The following is a 14,363-nucleotide window of genomic DNA, read 5'->3' on the forward strand; positions in this document are numbered from 1 at the left end:
GCGGAAGGTGCTGTAGGTTCCTCTGCTCTGCGGGGAGTAGAGTGCGCCCATGGCTTTAGCAGTGTCAGTGTCTTTTTTAAGTTTTTCGATTGCCGTGTCCACTTCTGGTCCGAACAGTTGTTTTTCGTTGAATGGCATATTGAGCACTGCCTGCTGTATCTCTGGTTTGAACCCAGATGTTCTTAGCCATGCGTGCCTTCTAATGGTCACAGATGTATTAATTGTTCTTGCAGCTGTGTCTGCTGCGTCCATAGAAGAACGTATCTGGTTATTTGATATGTTCTGCCCTTCCTCAACCACCTGCTTTGCCCTCTTTTGTAGTTCCTTGGGAAGATGCTCGATGAGGTGTTGCATCTCATACCAATGGGCTCTGTCATAGCGCGCAAGTAGTGCTTGAGAGTTAGCGATGCGCCACTGGTTTGCAGCTTGTACTGCGACTCTTTTCCCAGCTGCATCGAACTTGCGGCTCTCTTTATCTGGGGGTGGTGCATCCCCAGATGTGTGGGAGTTGGCTCTTTTCCGAGCTGCTCCTACTACGACGGAATCTGGTGGCAGCTGTGTGGTGATGAAAACAGGGTCTGTAGGAGGTGCCTTATACTTCTTTTCCACCCTTGTCGTTATTGCCCTACTTTTGACCGGCTCCTTGAATATTTCCTTTGCGTGCCGAAGCATACCTGGCAGCATAGGCAGGCTTTGGTAGGAGCTGTGGGTGGAGGAGAGGGTGTTGAATAAAAAGTCATCCTCGACTTGTTCTGAGTGGAGGTTTACGTTGTGGAATTGTGCTGCTCTAGCCACCACTTGAGTATGCTGTGCTGTCTTCTGGTGGTGAGGGCTTTGTTGGATATGCCTCCGGACTGTTGTCCGACACTGGGGCGTCATATAAGTCCCAAGCGTCTTGATCCTGGTCACCTTGGCTCATGGTGGTGTGAGTCGGGGAATGTGACGGAGTTTGCGCTGGTGAGACGTTAATTACAGGTGGAGGAGAGGGTGGCGGAGTCACCTTTTTCACCATTTTTGTTTGTGGCGCCTGGTCTGTTTGAAACTCCAGTCTCCTTTTTCTCCTAATAGGGGGAAGGGTGCTTATTCTTCCCGTTCCCTGCTGTATGAAAATACGTTTTTGCGTATGGTCCACTTCGGTGGATTGCAGCTCTTCCTCAAACCTATGCTTTCGCATCTGAGAGGACAGTGATTGTTCCTCTGTATAAGAGCCTGGACCTGGGTCGGTTACGGGTTGTTTCGGCACCGAAACCCTACCTGTATCTCTTTTCGGCTCCGAGGTGGCTTTTTTCTTTTTTGGCGTTGAAACCTCTCGGCGTCGATCTTCGTCGGTGCCGCTGTCTCGGCGTCGAGCCGCTTCTACACCGCTATCTAGGTGTCGTTGCTTTTCTCCAGCACTTTCTCGATCCCGAGAAGGCTGCGTGCCGGTGTCTCGACCGGAGTCGGACGATCTCTGCACTGTTTTGGCCTTTTTCGGTGCCGATGGTCGGTCACCGAATTGAAGGGTGGAGCCATGGCCTGGTGGCAGTGGCGTCGCCTGGGCCTTGTCACTTTTCTTCTGTGTTGTTTGACGTCTTACTCACGGTTCTTTGATCGTCAAATTCCTCGGAGTCAGATTCGTGGATCGAAAAGGTTTCTTCTTCCTCTTGTTCCTCGAACTCTCGGTGCGCTGTCGGCGTGGACGCCATCTGAAGTCTCCTGGCTCGACGGTCACGGAGTGTCTTTCGGGACCGGAACGCACGACAGGCCTCGCAAGTCTCTTCACTGTGCTCAGGCGACAGGCACAGGTTACAGACCAAATGTTGGTCTGTATACGGGTATTTGTTGTGGCATTTGGGACAAAAACGGAACGGGGTCCGTTCCATCGACGTTGTTCGACACGCGGTCGGGCCGACCAGGCCCCGACGGGGGATCGAAAGCTACCCCGAAGGGCACCGGAGCGTGTCGATCTTCGATGCGGTGTGGACTAACTACGCCGATGCCGAACGCAACAATACCGACGAAAATCTTCCGATATTAACTAACTTTCCGTTCCGAAACTCGGAGCAACAGGAACACGTCCGAACCCGATGGCGGAAAGAAAACAATCGAAGATGGAGTCGACGCCCATGCGCAATGGAGACAGAAGGAGGAGTCACTCGGTCCCGTGACTCGAAAGACTTCTTCGAAGAAAAACAACTTGTAACACTCCGACCCAACACCAGATGGCGAGCTATGCAGAACATGTGAATCTCCAGCGACAGATGCCATCGAACTTACCAGTTTCTTGGTTTATGATCGAGTAAATCACTAGCGACTTGTAATGTGTACCAATTTACAGTAAGAGAAAAAAAAAAACTTTTCCTTCAAGTCTATACAACACAGTGCTATTTACAATTATTATTGCAATTTAGTCTGTAATTATTAGTCAAGCTCTACAATATCTGTCTGAGAGTTTGGAGGCTGGCCAGTGCTCGCTTGTCTATCAGACATCACTAGACCAGTACTATGATCTCATATTAATATATGGCTGCAGGTTTCGTGCAAATAGAACAGCTAATTGCAAAACGCAAATACTGTACTACCAGACATAGACTAATACTATGCACACAAAATAGCAGCCACTTCGACAAATGCACCATCAGCCTTTTGTAAGTTGTTATTTTAGAAACTTACCAAATGTTGGGTCATTTCTACAGCAATGGGAGTAACTTCTTCACTGTACTCGCAAATCATTTTCTGAATTACGTTTGTAAGATCATCATTTTCAGTTTCTCTTATAATGTGCAGCAGCGCTTGCATCACTGGTCGAATGAATGGTGTTATATACTCTTTAGCTGTGCAAAAGAAAAAAAAAAATACACCTTATGAAATCTTAGCAAGTTATATTTGTGTTAATCAATATCATTACATCATGCCTGTGCATTAAACCGGGCATACATTGGGATAGTCTGCACCAGCCAACCGTCAAGCTTGCTATTACCAGGAAGACAAGCCTCCCTGAAGGCGTTGAAAACGCAGAAAACATACTAAAGAACTTGGCAAAAGCAAATAAAATGACTCTCACCCAGACTGCGTTTAGAGTTGAATGGTGTGGCGTGTCCATGATTAATAAACATTATAACCTATAAGCCACCTGCAGCAAAGTTATGCTCCCAAAGTTTATACACTGGAGTGAGTACAGATAGATACCTTTCTCTTGGTTGCTGATGAGAACCTGGAGGGCAATGGCAGCTTCAACTTTTACAGGCATTTCTCTATCATCAATCAGGCATCTTCTGGTCAGCTCGAGGGCTGTCTGAAGGTTCTGGTCATTTTTAAACTTTACTTCACAGAAATAATGAAGCACCCAGCAGGCCTAGAAACCAATTAAAAGTCAATTCCATTTTCAACACTGGACTCTACTGCTTGAAATTTCAGCCATGAAAACGGATATTTTAAATTTTCCAATCACTAAGTTATCATAATTAGGTTCCCTTATGTCAAAAATTGCAAAATAATCTGACAACCCACTACAGCTGTAAAACGGCTTGACTTGTGTGAGAGTTTGGAGGCTGGTCAGTGGTACTTATGCCAATGTGACATCACTAAACCAGTACTATGATCTCATATTATTCTATGGCTACATGTTCCGTGTGAACAATACAACCAGAATGCAAAACGCACACTGGTTGTACTAAACATAGACTAGCACCATGCACACTATGATCTGTAGCCATTTGCTGAAGTATTAGTCTGGCCTCCATTTAACGTTCCCTAAAATAATACATACAGTTAAATTGTTTTGTTTAGGTAAAATATTTTGATTGATCACTTTGACAGTGCCCCCCAAAAATTATTTATATTACAAATCTCCAAGATGTTAGTCTTACCCGAGCTCTCATATAGCCTAGCTCGTTGCTGAAAAGGGGGAAAACGTGATTTTGCAACATGAATTCCATCTGATCCTTGTAGATCTTTTTCTGTCAAAAAATAAAGTCAATAAGGTTTTTCCATTAAAATGAAGAACATGCACAATGATGCAGAGAAATGGAAATACGTTGCAGGCTTGCAATTCAGTGAATTCTCTGTGGGTCAACAGTACCGATTGGTCTACTGAAGGATGCTGCCCCACAAAAAAAGTCAGCCAGTAGCATGAAAGACCCTCAGGATTCTGAATCTTGTGTCATAATTAATGACTACTCTGTAGCAGCCGGAGTCTCAATAGTTACATGCAAGTGCACAATTACAAAGGACTTGAGTGTTTACAAGACGTGCCATCTGTAGGAAGTTGGCTCTTTATAAACTATTTCAAAGTAAGAAATAGTGTGCACAGAGTCCAAGGGTTCCCCTTAGAGGTAAGATAGTGGCAAAAAGAGAATTCTAATGCTCTATTTTGTGGTAGTGTGGTCGAGCAGTAGGCTTATCAGAGGGCTGATTATCTGGTGCTGGTGGGAAGGCAGGGGTTGAGTAATCCGATGTTTTCAAGCAACAAATCCAGTGGAAAATAGACTGGGAGCTGCACCTAGGTCTGTGGTGCCCCTTAGGTCAGGTCCCACCCCAGAAAAAGCAATATATCGTTTGTGGGCTCGGAAAGTTACTGTGATCGAGATGGATGATACCTGGAGAAGCCCCTGAAGCAACAGTGCCAATGGAGTACCTACATTGCTGAGGTAGCCTGGCCTAACAAGTGCTTAGTTTCACAAGTTTCCTTAAAACATTCCAGTTAGGAGTAGGTTTGCTCCCCAAAAAGATACTCAAAAAACCAGATGTAGGAAGTTGGCTCTGTATGTGCTATTTCAAAGTAAGGAATAGCATGCACAGAGTCCAAGGGTTCCCCTTAGAGGTAAAATAGTGGTAAAAAATAGATAATACTAATGCTCTATTTTGTGGTAGTGTGGTCGAGCAGTAGGCTTATCCAAGGAGTAGTGTTAAGCATTTGTTGTACATACACATAGACAATAAATGAGGTACACACACTCAGAGACAAATCCAGCCAATAGGTTTTTATATAGAAAAATATCTTTTCTTAGTTTATTTTAAGAACCACAGGTTCAAATTCTACATGTAATATCTCATTTGAAAGGTATTGCAGGTAAGTACTTTAGGAACTTTAAATCATAAAAATTGCATGTATACTTTTCGAGTTATTGACAAATAGCTGTTTTAAAAGTGGACACTTAGTGCAATTTTCACAGTTCCTGGGGGAGGTAAGTTTTTGTTAGTTTTACCAGGTAAGACAGACACTTACAGGGTTCAGTTCTTGGTCCAAGGTAGCCCACCGTTGGGGGTTCAGAGCAACCCCAAAGTCACCACACCAGCAGCTCAGGGCCGGTCAGGTGCAGAGTTCAAAGTGGTGCCCAAAACACATAGGCTAGAATGGAGAGAAGGGGGTGCCCCGGTTCCGGTCTGCTTGCAGGTAAGTACCCGCGTCTTCGGAGGGCAGACCAGGGGGGTTTTGTAGGGCACCGGGGGGGACACAAGTCCACACAGAAATTTCACCCTCAGCAGCGCGGGGGCGGCCGGGTGCAGTGTAGAAACAAGCGTCGGGTTTGTAATGGAAGTCAATGGGAGATCTAGGGATCTCTTCAGCGCTGCAGGCAGGCAAGGGGGGGGTTCCTCGGGGAAACCTCCACTTGGGCAAGGGAGAGGGACTCCTGAGGGTCACTCCTCCAGTGAAAGTCCGGTCCTTCAGGTCCTGGGGGCTGCGGGTGCAGGGTCTCTCCCAGGTGTCGGGACTTTGGATTCAAAGAGTCGCGGTCAGGGGAAGCCTCGGGATTCCCTCTGCAGGCGGCGCTGTGGGGGCTCAGGGGGGACAGGTTTTTGTACTCAGTCTTAGAGTAGTCCTGGGGTCCCTCCTGAGGTGTTGGATCGCCACCAACCGAGTCGGGGTCGCCGGGTGCAGTGTTGCAAGTCTCACGCCTTTTGCGGGGAGCTTGCAGGGTTCTTTAAAGCTGCTGGAAACAAAGTTGCAGCTTTTCTTTGGAGCAGGTCCGCTGTCCTCGGGAGTTTTGTCTTTTCGAAGCAGGGGCAGTCCTCAGAGGATGTCGAGGTCGCTGGTCCCTTTGGAAGGCGTCGCTGGAGCAGGATCTTTGGAAGGCAGGAGACAGGCCGGTGAGTTTCTGGAGCCAAGGCAGTTGTCGTCTTCTGGTCTTCCTCTGCAGGGGTTTTTCAGCTAGGCAGTCCTTCTTGTAGTTGCAGGAATCTAATTTTCTAGGGTTCAGGGTAGCCCTTAAATACTAAATTTAAGGGCGTGTTTAGGTCTGGGGGGTTAGTAGCCAATGGCTACTAGCCCTGAGGGTGGGTACACCCTCTTTGTGCCTCCTCCCAAGGGGAGGGGGTCACAATCCTAACCCTATTGGGGGAATCCTCCATCTGCAAGATGGAGGATTTCTAAAAGTTAGAGTCACCTCAGCTCAGGACACCTTAGGGGCTGTCCTGACTGGCCAGTGACTCCTCCTTGTTATTCTCATTATTTTCTCCGGCCTTGCCGCCAAAAGTGGGGCCTGGCCGGAGGGGGCTGGCAACTCCACTAGCTGGAGTGTCCTGCTGGGTTGGCCTTTGAGGCTCACCGCCAGGTGTGACAATTCCGGCCTGGGAGAGGTGTTAGCATCTCCACCCAGTGCAGGCTTTGTTACTGGCCTCAGAGTGACAAAGGCACTCTCCCCATGGGGCCAGCAACATGTCTCGGTTTGTGGCAGGCTGCTAAAACTAGTCAGCCTACACAGATAGTCGGTTAAGTTTCAGGGGGCACCTCTAAGGTGCCCTCTGTGGTGTATTTTACAATAAAATGTACACTGGCATCAGTGTGCATTTATTGTGCTGAGAAGTTTGATACCAAACTTCCCAGTTTTCAGTGTAGCCATTATGGTGCTGTGGAGTTCGTGTTTGACAGACTCCCAGACCATATACTCTTATGGCTACCCTGCACTTACAATGTCTAAGGTTTTGTTTAGACACTGTAGGGGTACCATGCTCATGCACTGGTACCCTCACCTATGGTATAGTGCACCCTGCCTTAGGGCTGTAAGGCCTGCTAGAGGGGTGTCTTACCTATACTGCATAGGCAGTGAGAGGCTGGCATGGCACCCTGAGGGGAGTGCCATGTCGACTTACTCGTTTTGTCCTCACTAGCACACACAAGCTGGCAAGCAGTGTGTCTGTGCTGAGTGAGAGGTCTCCAGGGTGGCATAAGACATGCTGCAGCCCTTAGAGACCTTCCTTGGCATCAGGGCCCTTGGTACTAGAAGTACCAGTTACAAGGGACTTATCTGGATGCCAGGGTCTGCCAATTGTGGATACAAAAGTACAGGTTAGGGAAAGAACACTGGTGCTGGGGCCTGGTTAGCAGACCTCAGCACACTTTCAATTGTAAACATAGCATCAGCAAAGGCAAAAAGTCAGGGGGCAACCATGCCAAGGAGGCATTTCCTTACACAACCCCCCCCCCAAACGAAAGAGGATGAGACTAACCTTTCCCAAGAGAGTCTTCATTTTCTAAGTGGAAGAACCTGGAAAGGCCATCTGCATTGGCATGGGCAGTCCCAGGTCTGTGTTCCACTATAAAGTCCATTCCCTGTAGGGAGATGGACCACCTCAACAGTTTAGGATTTTCACCTTTCATTTGCATCAGCCATTTGAGAGGTCTGTGGTCAGTTTGAACTAGGAAGTGAGTCCCAAAGAGGTATGGTCTCAGCTTCTTCAGGGACCAAACCACAGCAAAGGCCTCCCTCTCAATGGCACTCCAACGCTGCTCCCTGGGGAGTAACCTCCTGCTAATGAAAGCAACAGGCTGGTCAAGGCCATCATCATTTGTTTGGGACAAAACTGCCCCTATCCCATGTTCAGAGGCATCAGTCTGCACAATGAACTGCCTAGAATAATCTGGAGCTTTGAGAACTGGTGCTGAGCACATTGCCTGTTTCAGGGTGTCAAAGGCCTGTTGGCATTCCACAGTCCAGTTTACTTTCTTGGGCATTTTCTTGGAGGTGAGTTCAGTGAGGGCTGTCACAATGGATCCATATCCCTTCACAAACCTCCTGTAATACCCAGTCAAGCCAAGGAATGCCCTGACTTGAGTCTGGGTTTTTGGAGCTACCCAGTCCAGAATAGTCTGGATCTTGGGTTGGAGTGGCTGAACTTGGCCTCCACCTACAAGGTGTCCCAAGTAAACCACAGTTCCCTGCCCTATCTGGCATTTGGATGCCTTGATAGAGAGGCCTGCTGATTGCAGAGCCTTCAAAACCTTCTTCAGGTGGACCAGGTGATCCTGCCAGGTGGAGCTAAAGACAGCAATATCATCAAGATAAGCTGTGCTAAAGTACTCCAAGCCAGCAAGGACTTGATTCACCAACCTTTGGAAGGTGGCAGGGGCATTCTTTAAACCAAAGGGCATAACAGTAAACTTATAATGCCCATCAGGTGTGGAGAATGCTGTCTTTTCTTTTGCTCCAGGTGCCATTTTTATTTGCCAGTACCCTGCTGTCAAGTCAAAGGTACTTAGAAATTTGGCAGCACCTAATTTATCAATGAGCTCATCAGCTCTTGGAATTGGATGGGCATCTGTCTTGGTGACAGAATTGAGCCCTCTGTAGTCCACACAAAACCTCATCTCTTTCTTTCCATCTTTGGTGTGAGGTTTGGGGACTAAGACCACTGGGCTAGCCCAGGGGCTGTCAGAGCGCTCAATTACTCCCAATTCCAGCATCTTGTGGACTTCCACCTTGATGCTTTCCTTAACATGGTCAGACTGTCTGAAGATTTTGTTCTTGACAGGCATGCTGTCTCCTGTCTCCACATCATGGGTACACAGGGGTGTCTGACCAGGGGTTAGGGAGAAAAGCTCAGGAAACTGTTGTAGGACTCTCCTACAATCAGCCTGCTGTTGGCCAGAGAGGGTGTCTGAGTAGATCACTCCATCTACTGTGCCATCTTTTGGGTCTGATGACAGAAGATCAGGGAGAGGTTCACTCTCTGCCTCCTGATCCTCATCTGTTACCATCAACAGATTCACATCAGCCCTGTCATGGAAGAGCTTAAGGCGGTTCACATGGATTACCCTCTTGGGGCTCCTGCTTGTGCCCAGGTCCACCAGGTAGGTGACCTGACTCTTCCTCTCTAGCACTGGGTAAGGGCCACTCCATTTGTCCTGGAGTGCCCTGGGAGCCACAGGCTCCAGAACCCAGACTTTCTGCCCTGGTTGGAACTCAACCAGTGCAGCCTTTTGGTCATACCAAAACTTCTGGAGCTGTTGGCTGGCCTCAAGGTTTTTGGTTGCCTTTTCCATGTACTCTGCCATTCTAGAGCGAAGGCCAAGTACATAGTCCACTATGTCCTGTTTAGGCTCATGGAGAGGTCTCTCCCAGCCTTCTTTAACAAGGGCAAGTGGTCCCCTTACAGGATGACCAAACAGAAGTTCAAAGGGTGAGAATCCTACTCCCTTCTGTGGCACCTCTCTGTAAGCGAAAAGCAGACATGGCAAGAGGACATCCCATCTCCTTTTGAGCTTTTCTGGGAGCCCCATGATCATGCCTTTTAATGTCTTGTTGAATCTCTCAACCAAGCCATTAGTTTGTGGATGGTATGGTGTAGTGAATTTATAAGTCACTCCACACTCATTCCACATGTGCTTTAGGTATGCTGACATGAAGTTGGTACCTCTGTCAGACACCACCTCCTTAGGGAAACCCACTCTGGTAAAGATACCAATGAGGGCCTTGGCTACTGCAGGGGCAGTAGTCGACCTAAGGGGAATAGCTTCAGGATATCTGGTAGCATGATCCACTACTACCAGGATATACATATTTCCTGAGGCTGTGGGAGGTTCCAGTGGACCAACTATGTCCACACCCACTCTTTCAAAGGGCACCCCCACCACTGGAAGTGGAATGAGGGGGGCCTTTGGATGCCCACCTGTCTTACCACTGGCTTGACAGGTGGGGCAGGAGAGGCAAAACTCCTTATCCATGCTGGACATATTGGGCCAGTAGAAGTGGTTGACTAACCTCTCCCACGTCTTGGTTTGTCCCAAATGTCCAGCAAGGGGAATGTCATGGGCCAATGTTAGGATGAACTCTCTGAACAGCTGAGGCACTACCACTCTCCTAGTGGCACCAGGTTTGGGGTCTCTGGCCTCAGTGTACAGGAGCCCATCTTCCCAATAGACCCTATGTGTTCCATTTTTCTTGCCTTTGGACTCTTCAGCAGCTTGCTGCCTAAGGCCTTCAAGAGAGGGACAGGTTTCTTGTCCCTTACACAGCTCTTCCCTTGAGGGTCCCCCTGGGCCTAAGAGCTCAACCTGATAAGGTTCAAGCTCCAAAGGCTCAGTTCCCTCAGAGGGCAGAACTTCTTCCTGAGAAGAGAGGTTCCCTTTCTTTTGCTGTGTTGCAGTTGGTTTCCCAACTGACTTTCCTGTTCTCTTGGTAGGCTGGGCCATTTTTCCAGACTCCAGCTCTACTTTTTCACCCTGTGCCTTGCACTGTGCTCTTGTTTTCACACACACCAGTTCAGGGATACCCAGCATTGCTGCATGGGTTTTTAGCTCTACCTCAGCCCATGCTGAGGACTCCAGGTCATTTCCAAGCAGACAGTCCACTGGGATATTTGAGGAGACCACCACCTGTTTCAGGCCATTGACCCCTCCCCATTCTAAAGTAACCATTGCCATGGGATGTACTTTTCTCTGATTGTCAGCGTTGGTGACTGTGTAAGTTTTTCCAGTCAGGTATTGGCCAGGGGAAACCAGTTTCTCTGTCACCATGGTGACACTGGCACCTGTATCCCTCAGGCCCTCTATTCTAGTCCCATTAATTAAGAGTTGCTGTCTGTATTTTTGCATGTTAGGCGGCCAGACAGCTAGTGTGGCTAAATCCACCCCACCCTCAGAAACTAGAGTAGCTTCAGTGTGAACCCTGATTTGCTCTGGGCACACTGTTGATCCCACTTGGAGACTAGCCATACCAGTGTTACCTGGATGGGAGTTTGGAGTGGAACCTTTCTTGGGACAGGCCTTGTCTCCAGTTTGGTGTCCATGCTGTTTACAGCTATGACACCAGGCCTTTTTGGGATCAAAGTTTTTACCCTTGTACCCATTGTTTTGTGAAGAGGCTCTGGGCCCACCCTCCTGTGCAGGTTTTTGGGGGCCTGTAGAAGACTCTTTACTATTTTTAGTTTTGGTTGTCTCTTCACCCTTCTGCTGGGGAGTCTTTGTGACCCCTTTCTTTTGGTCACCCCCTGTTGAAGTCTTGGACACCCTTGTCTTGACCCAATGGTCCGCCTTCTTTCCCAATTCTTGGGGAGAAATTGGTCCTAGGTCTACCAGATGCTGATGCAGTTTATCATTGAAACAATTACTTAACAGGTGTTCTTTCACAAATAAATTGTACAGCCCATCATAATTACTTACACCACTGCCTTGAATCCAACCATCTAGTGTTTTCACTGAGTAGTCAACAAAGTCAACCCAGGTCTGGCTCGAGGATTTTTGAGCCCCCCTGAACCTAATCCTGTACTCCTCAGTGGAGAATCCAAAGCCCTCAATCAGGGTACCCTTCATGAGGTCATAAGATTCTGCATCTTGTCCAGAGAGTGTGAGGAGTCTATCCCTACACTTCCCTGTGAACATTTCCCAAAGGAGAGCACCCCAGTGAGATCTGTTCACTTTTCTGGTTACACAAGCCCTCTCAAAAGCTGTGAACCATTTGGTGATGTCATCACCATCTTCATATTTAGTTACAATCCCTTTGGGGATTTTCAACATGTCAGGAGAATCTCTGACCCTATTTATGTTGCTGCCACCATTGATGGGTCCTAGGCCCATCTCTTGTCTTTCCCTCTCTATGGCTAGGATCTGTCTTTCCAAAGCCAATCTTTTGGCCATCCTGGCTAACTGGATGTCCTCTTCACTGGAGTTATCCTCAGTGATTTCAGAGTTGTTGGTCCCTCCTGTGAGGGAACTAGTATCTCTGACTATTATTTGTGGAGTCAGGGCTTGAGAAGCCCTGCTCTCCCTAAGTAGGACTGGAGGGGGGGAATTTCCCTCCAAGTCACTATCTTCATCCTCTGAGTTGCCATCCTCAGAGGGGTTGGCCTTTTCAAACTCTGCCAAAAGCTCCTGGAGCTGTACTTTGGTAGGTTTGGGGCCCATTGCTATTTTCTTTAGTTTACAGAGTGACCTTAGCTCTCTCATCTGTAGATGGAGGTAAGGTGTGGTGTCGAGTTCCACCACATTCACATCTGTGCTAGACATTATGCTTCTAAAAGTTGGAATACTTTTTAAGAAACTAAAACTGGTTCTAGAATCTAATTCAAACTTTTAACAAACTTTTAAACTCTAAAAGAAATGCTAAACAGGATCTAACACAAGGCCCTAGCAGGTCTTTTAAGAATTTTGAAAACTTTTCAAATTGCAAAAATCAATTTCTAATGACAATTTTGGAATTTGTCGTGTGATCAGGTATTGGCTGAGTAGTCCAGCAAATGCAAAGTCTTGTACCCCACCGCTGATCCACCAATGTAGGAAGTTGGCTCTGTATGTGCTATTTCAAAGTAAGGAATAGCATGCACAGAGTCCAAGGGTTCCCCTTAGAGGTAAAATAGTGGTAAAAAATAGATAATACTAATGCTCTATTTTGTGGTAGTGTGGTCGAGCAGTAGGCTTATCCAAGGAGTAGTGTTAAGCATTTGTTGTACATACACATAAACAATAAATGAGGTACACACACTCAGAGACAAATCCAGCCAAAAGGTTTTTATATAGAAAAATATCTTTTCTTAGTTTATTTTAAGAACCACAGGTTCAAATTCTACATGTAATATCTCATTTGAAAGGTATTGCAGGTAAGTACTTTAGGAACTTTAAATCATAAAAATTGCATGTATACTTTTCGAGTTATTGACAAATAGCTGTTTTAAAAGTGGACACTTAGTGCAATTTTCACAGTTCCTGGGGGAGGTAAGTTTTTGTTAGTTTTACCAGGTAAGTAAGACACTTACAGGGTTCAGTTCTTGGTCCAAGGTAGCCCACCGTTGGGGGTTCAGAGCAACCCCAAAGTCACCACACCAGCAGCTCAGGGCCGGTCAGGTGCAGAGTTCAAAGTGGTGCCCAAAACACATAGGCTAGAATGGAGAGAAGGGGGTGCCCCGGTTCCGGTCTGCTTGCAGGTAAGTACCCGCGTCTTCGGAGGGCAGACCAGGGGGGTTTTGTAGGGCACCGGGGGGGACACAAGTCCACACAGAAATTTCACCCTCAGCAGCGCGGGGGCGGCCGGGTGCAGTGTAGAAACAAGCGTCGGGTTTGTAATGGAAGTCAATGGGAGATCTAGGGATCTCTTCAGCGCTGCAGGCAGGCAAGGGGGGGTTCCTCGGGGAAACCTCCACTTGGGCAAGGGAGAGGGACTCCTGGGGGTCACTCCTCCAGTGAAAGTCCGGTCCTTCAGGTCCTGGGGGCTGCGGGTGCAGGGTCTCTCCCAGGTGTCGGGACTTTGGTTTCAAAGAGTCGCGGTCAGGGGAAGCCTCGGGATTCCCTCTGCAGGCGGCGCTGTGGGGGCTCAGGGGGGACAGGTTTTTGTACTCACAGTCTTAGAGTAGTCCTGGGGTCCCTCCTGAGGTGTTGGATCGCCACCAACCGAGTCGGGGTCGCCGGGTGCAGTGTTGCAAGTCTCACGCCTTTTGCGGGGAGCTTGCAGGGTTCTTTAAAGCTGCTGGAAACAAAGTTGCAGCTTTTCTTTGGAGCAGGTCCGCTGTCCTCGGGAGTTTCTTGTCTTTTCGAAGCAGGGGCAGTCCTCAGAGGATGTCGAGGTCGCTGGTCCCTTTGGAAGGCGTCGCTGGAGCAGGATCTTTGGAAGGCAGGAGACAGGCCGGTGAGTTTCTGGAGCCAAGGCAGTTGTCGTCTTCTGGTCTTCCTCTGCAGGGGTTTTTCAGCTAGGCAGTCCTTCTTCTTGTAGTTGCAGGAATCTAATTTTCTAGGGTTCAGGGTAGCCCTTAAATACTAAATTTAAGGGCGTGTTTAGGTCTGGGGGGTTAGTAGCCAATGGCTACTAGCCCTGAGGGTGGGTACACCCTCTTTGTGCCTCCTCCCAAGGGGAGGGGGTCACAATCCTAACCCTATTGGGGGAATCCTCCATCTGCAAGATGGAGGATTTCTAAAAGTTAGTCACCTCAGCTCAGGACACCTTAGGGGCTGTCCTGACTGGCCAGTGACTCCTCCTTGTTATTCTCATTATTTTCTCCGGCCTTGCCGCCAAAAGTGGGGCCTGGCCGGAGGGGGCGGGCAACTCCACTAGCTGGAGTGTCCTGCTGGGTTGGCACAAAGGAGGTGAGCCTTTGAGGCTCACCGCCAGGTGTGACAATTCCGGCCTGGGAGAGGTGTTAGCATCTCCACCCAGTGCAGGCTTTGTTACTGGCCTCAG

At 48.2% G+C, this 14,363-nt stretch overlaps 1 protein-coding gene and 2 non-coding genes across 4 annotated transcripts in view; all 3 read right to left on the minus strand.

Moving 5' to 3' along the window:
• IPO7 (importin 7) overlaps positions 1 to 14,363 on the minus strand; it is a 351,366-nt gene that overhangs the window by 233,864 nt on the left and 103,139 nt on the right. For both annotated transcript variants that reach the window (XM_069223632.1, XM_069223633.1), the window contains 3 exons: positions 3,849 to 3,938; positions 3,169 to 3,334; positions 2,653 to 2,813 (listed from right to left, as the gene is read on the minus strand). In XM_069223632.1, the coding sequence (XP_069079733.1) occupies positions 2,653 to 2,813; positions 3,169 to 3,334; positions 3,849 to 3,938 (417 nt within the window). The remainder of the gene's footprint in view (positions 1 to 2,652; positions 2,814 to 3,168; positions 3,335 to 3,848; positions 3,939 to 14,363) is intronic.
• LOC138286271 (small nucleolar RNA SNORA23) lies at positions 2,419 to 2,595 on the minus strand. The gene has a single exon (XR_011201931.1). It is a non-coding gene; the product is annotated as a small nucleolar RNA SNORA23 (small nucleolar RNA).
• LOC138286272 (small nucleolar RNA SNORA23) lies at positions 3,510 to 3,687 on the minus strand. The gene has a single exon (XR_011201932.1). It is a non-coding gene; the product is annotated as a small nucleolar RNA SNORA23 (small nucleolar RNA).

Source organism: Pleurodeles waltl, chromosome 3_1 (genome assembly GCF_031143425.1).
Source record: "Pleurodeles waltl isolate 20211129_DDA chromosome 3_1, aPleWal1.hap1.20221129, whole genome shotgun sequence".
Classification (NCBI taxonomy): Eukaryota; Metazoa; Chordata; class Amphibia; order Caudata; family Salamandridae; genus Pleurodeles; species Pleurodeles waltl.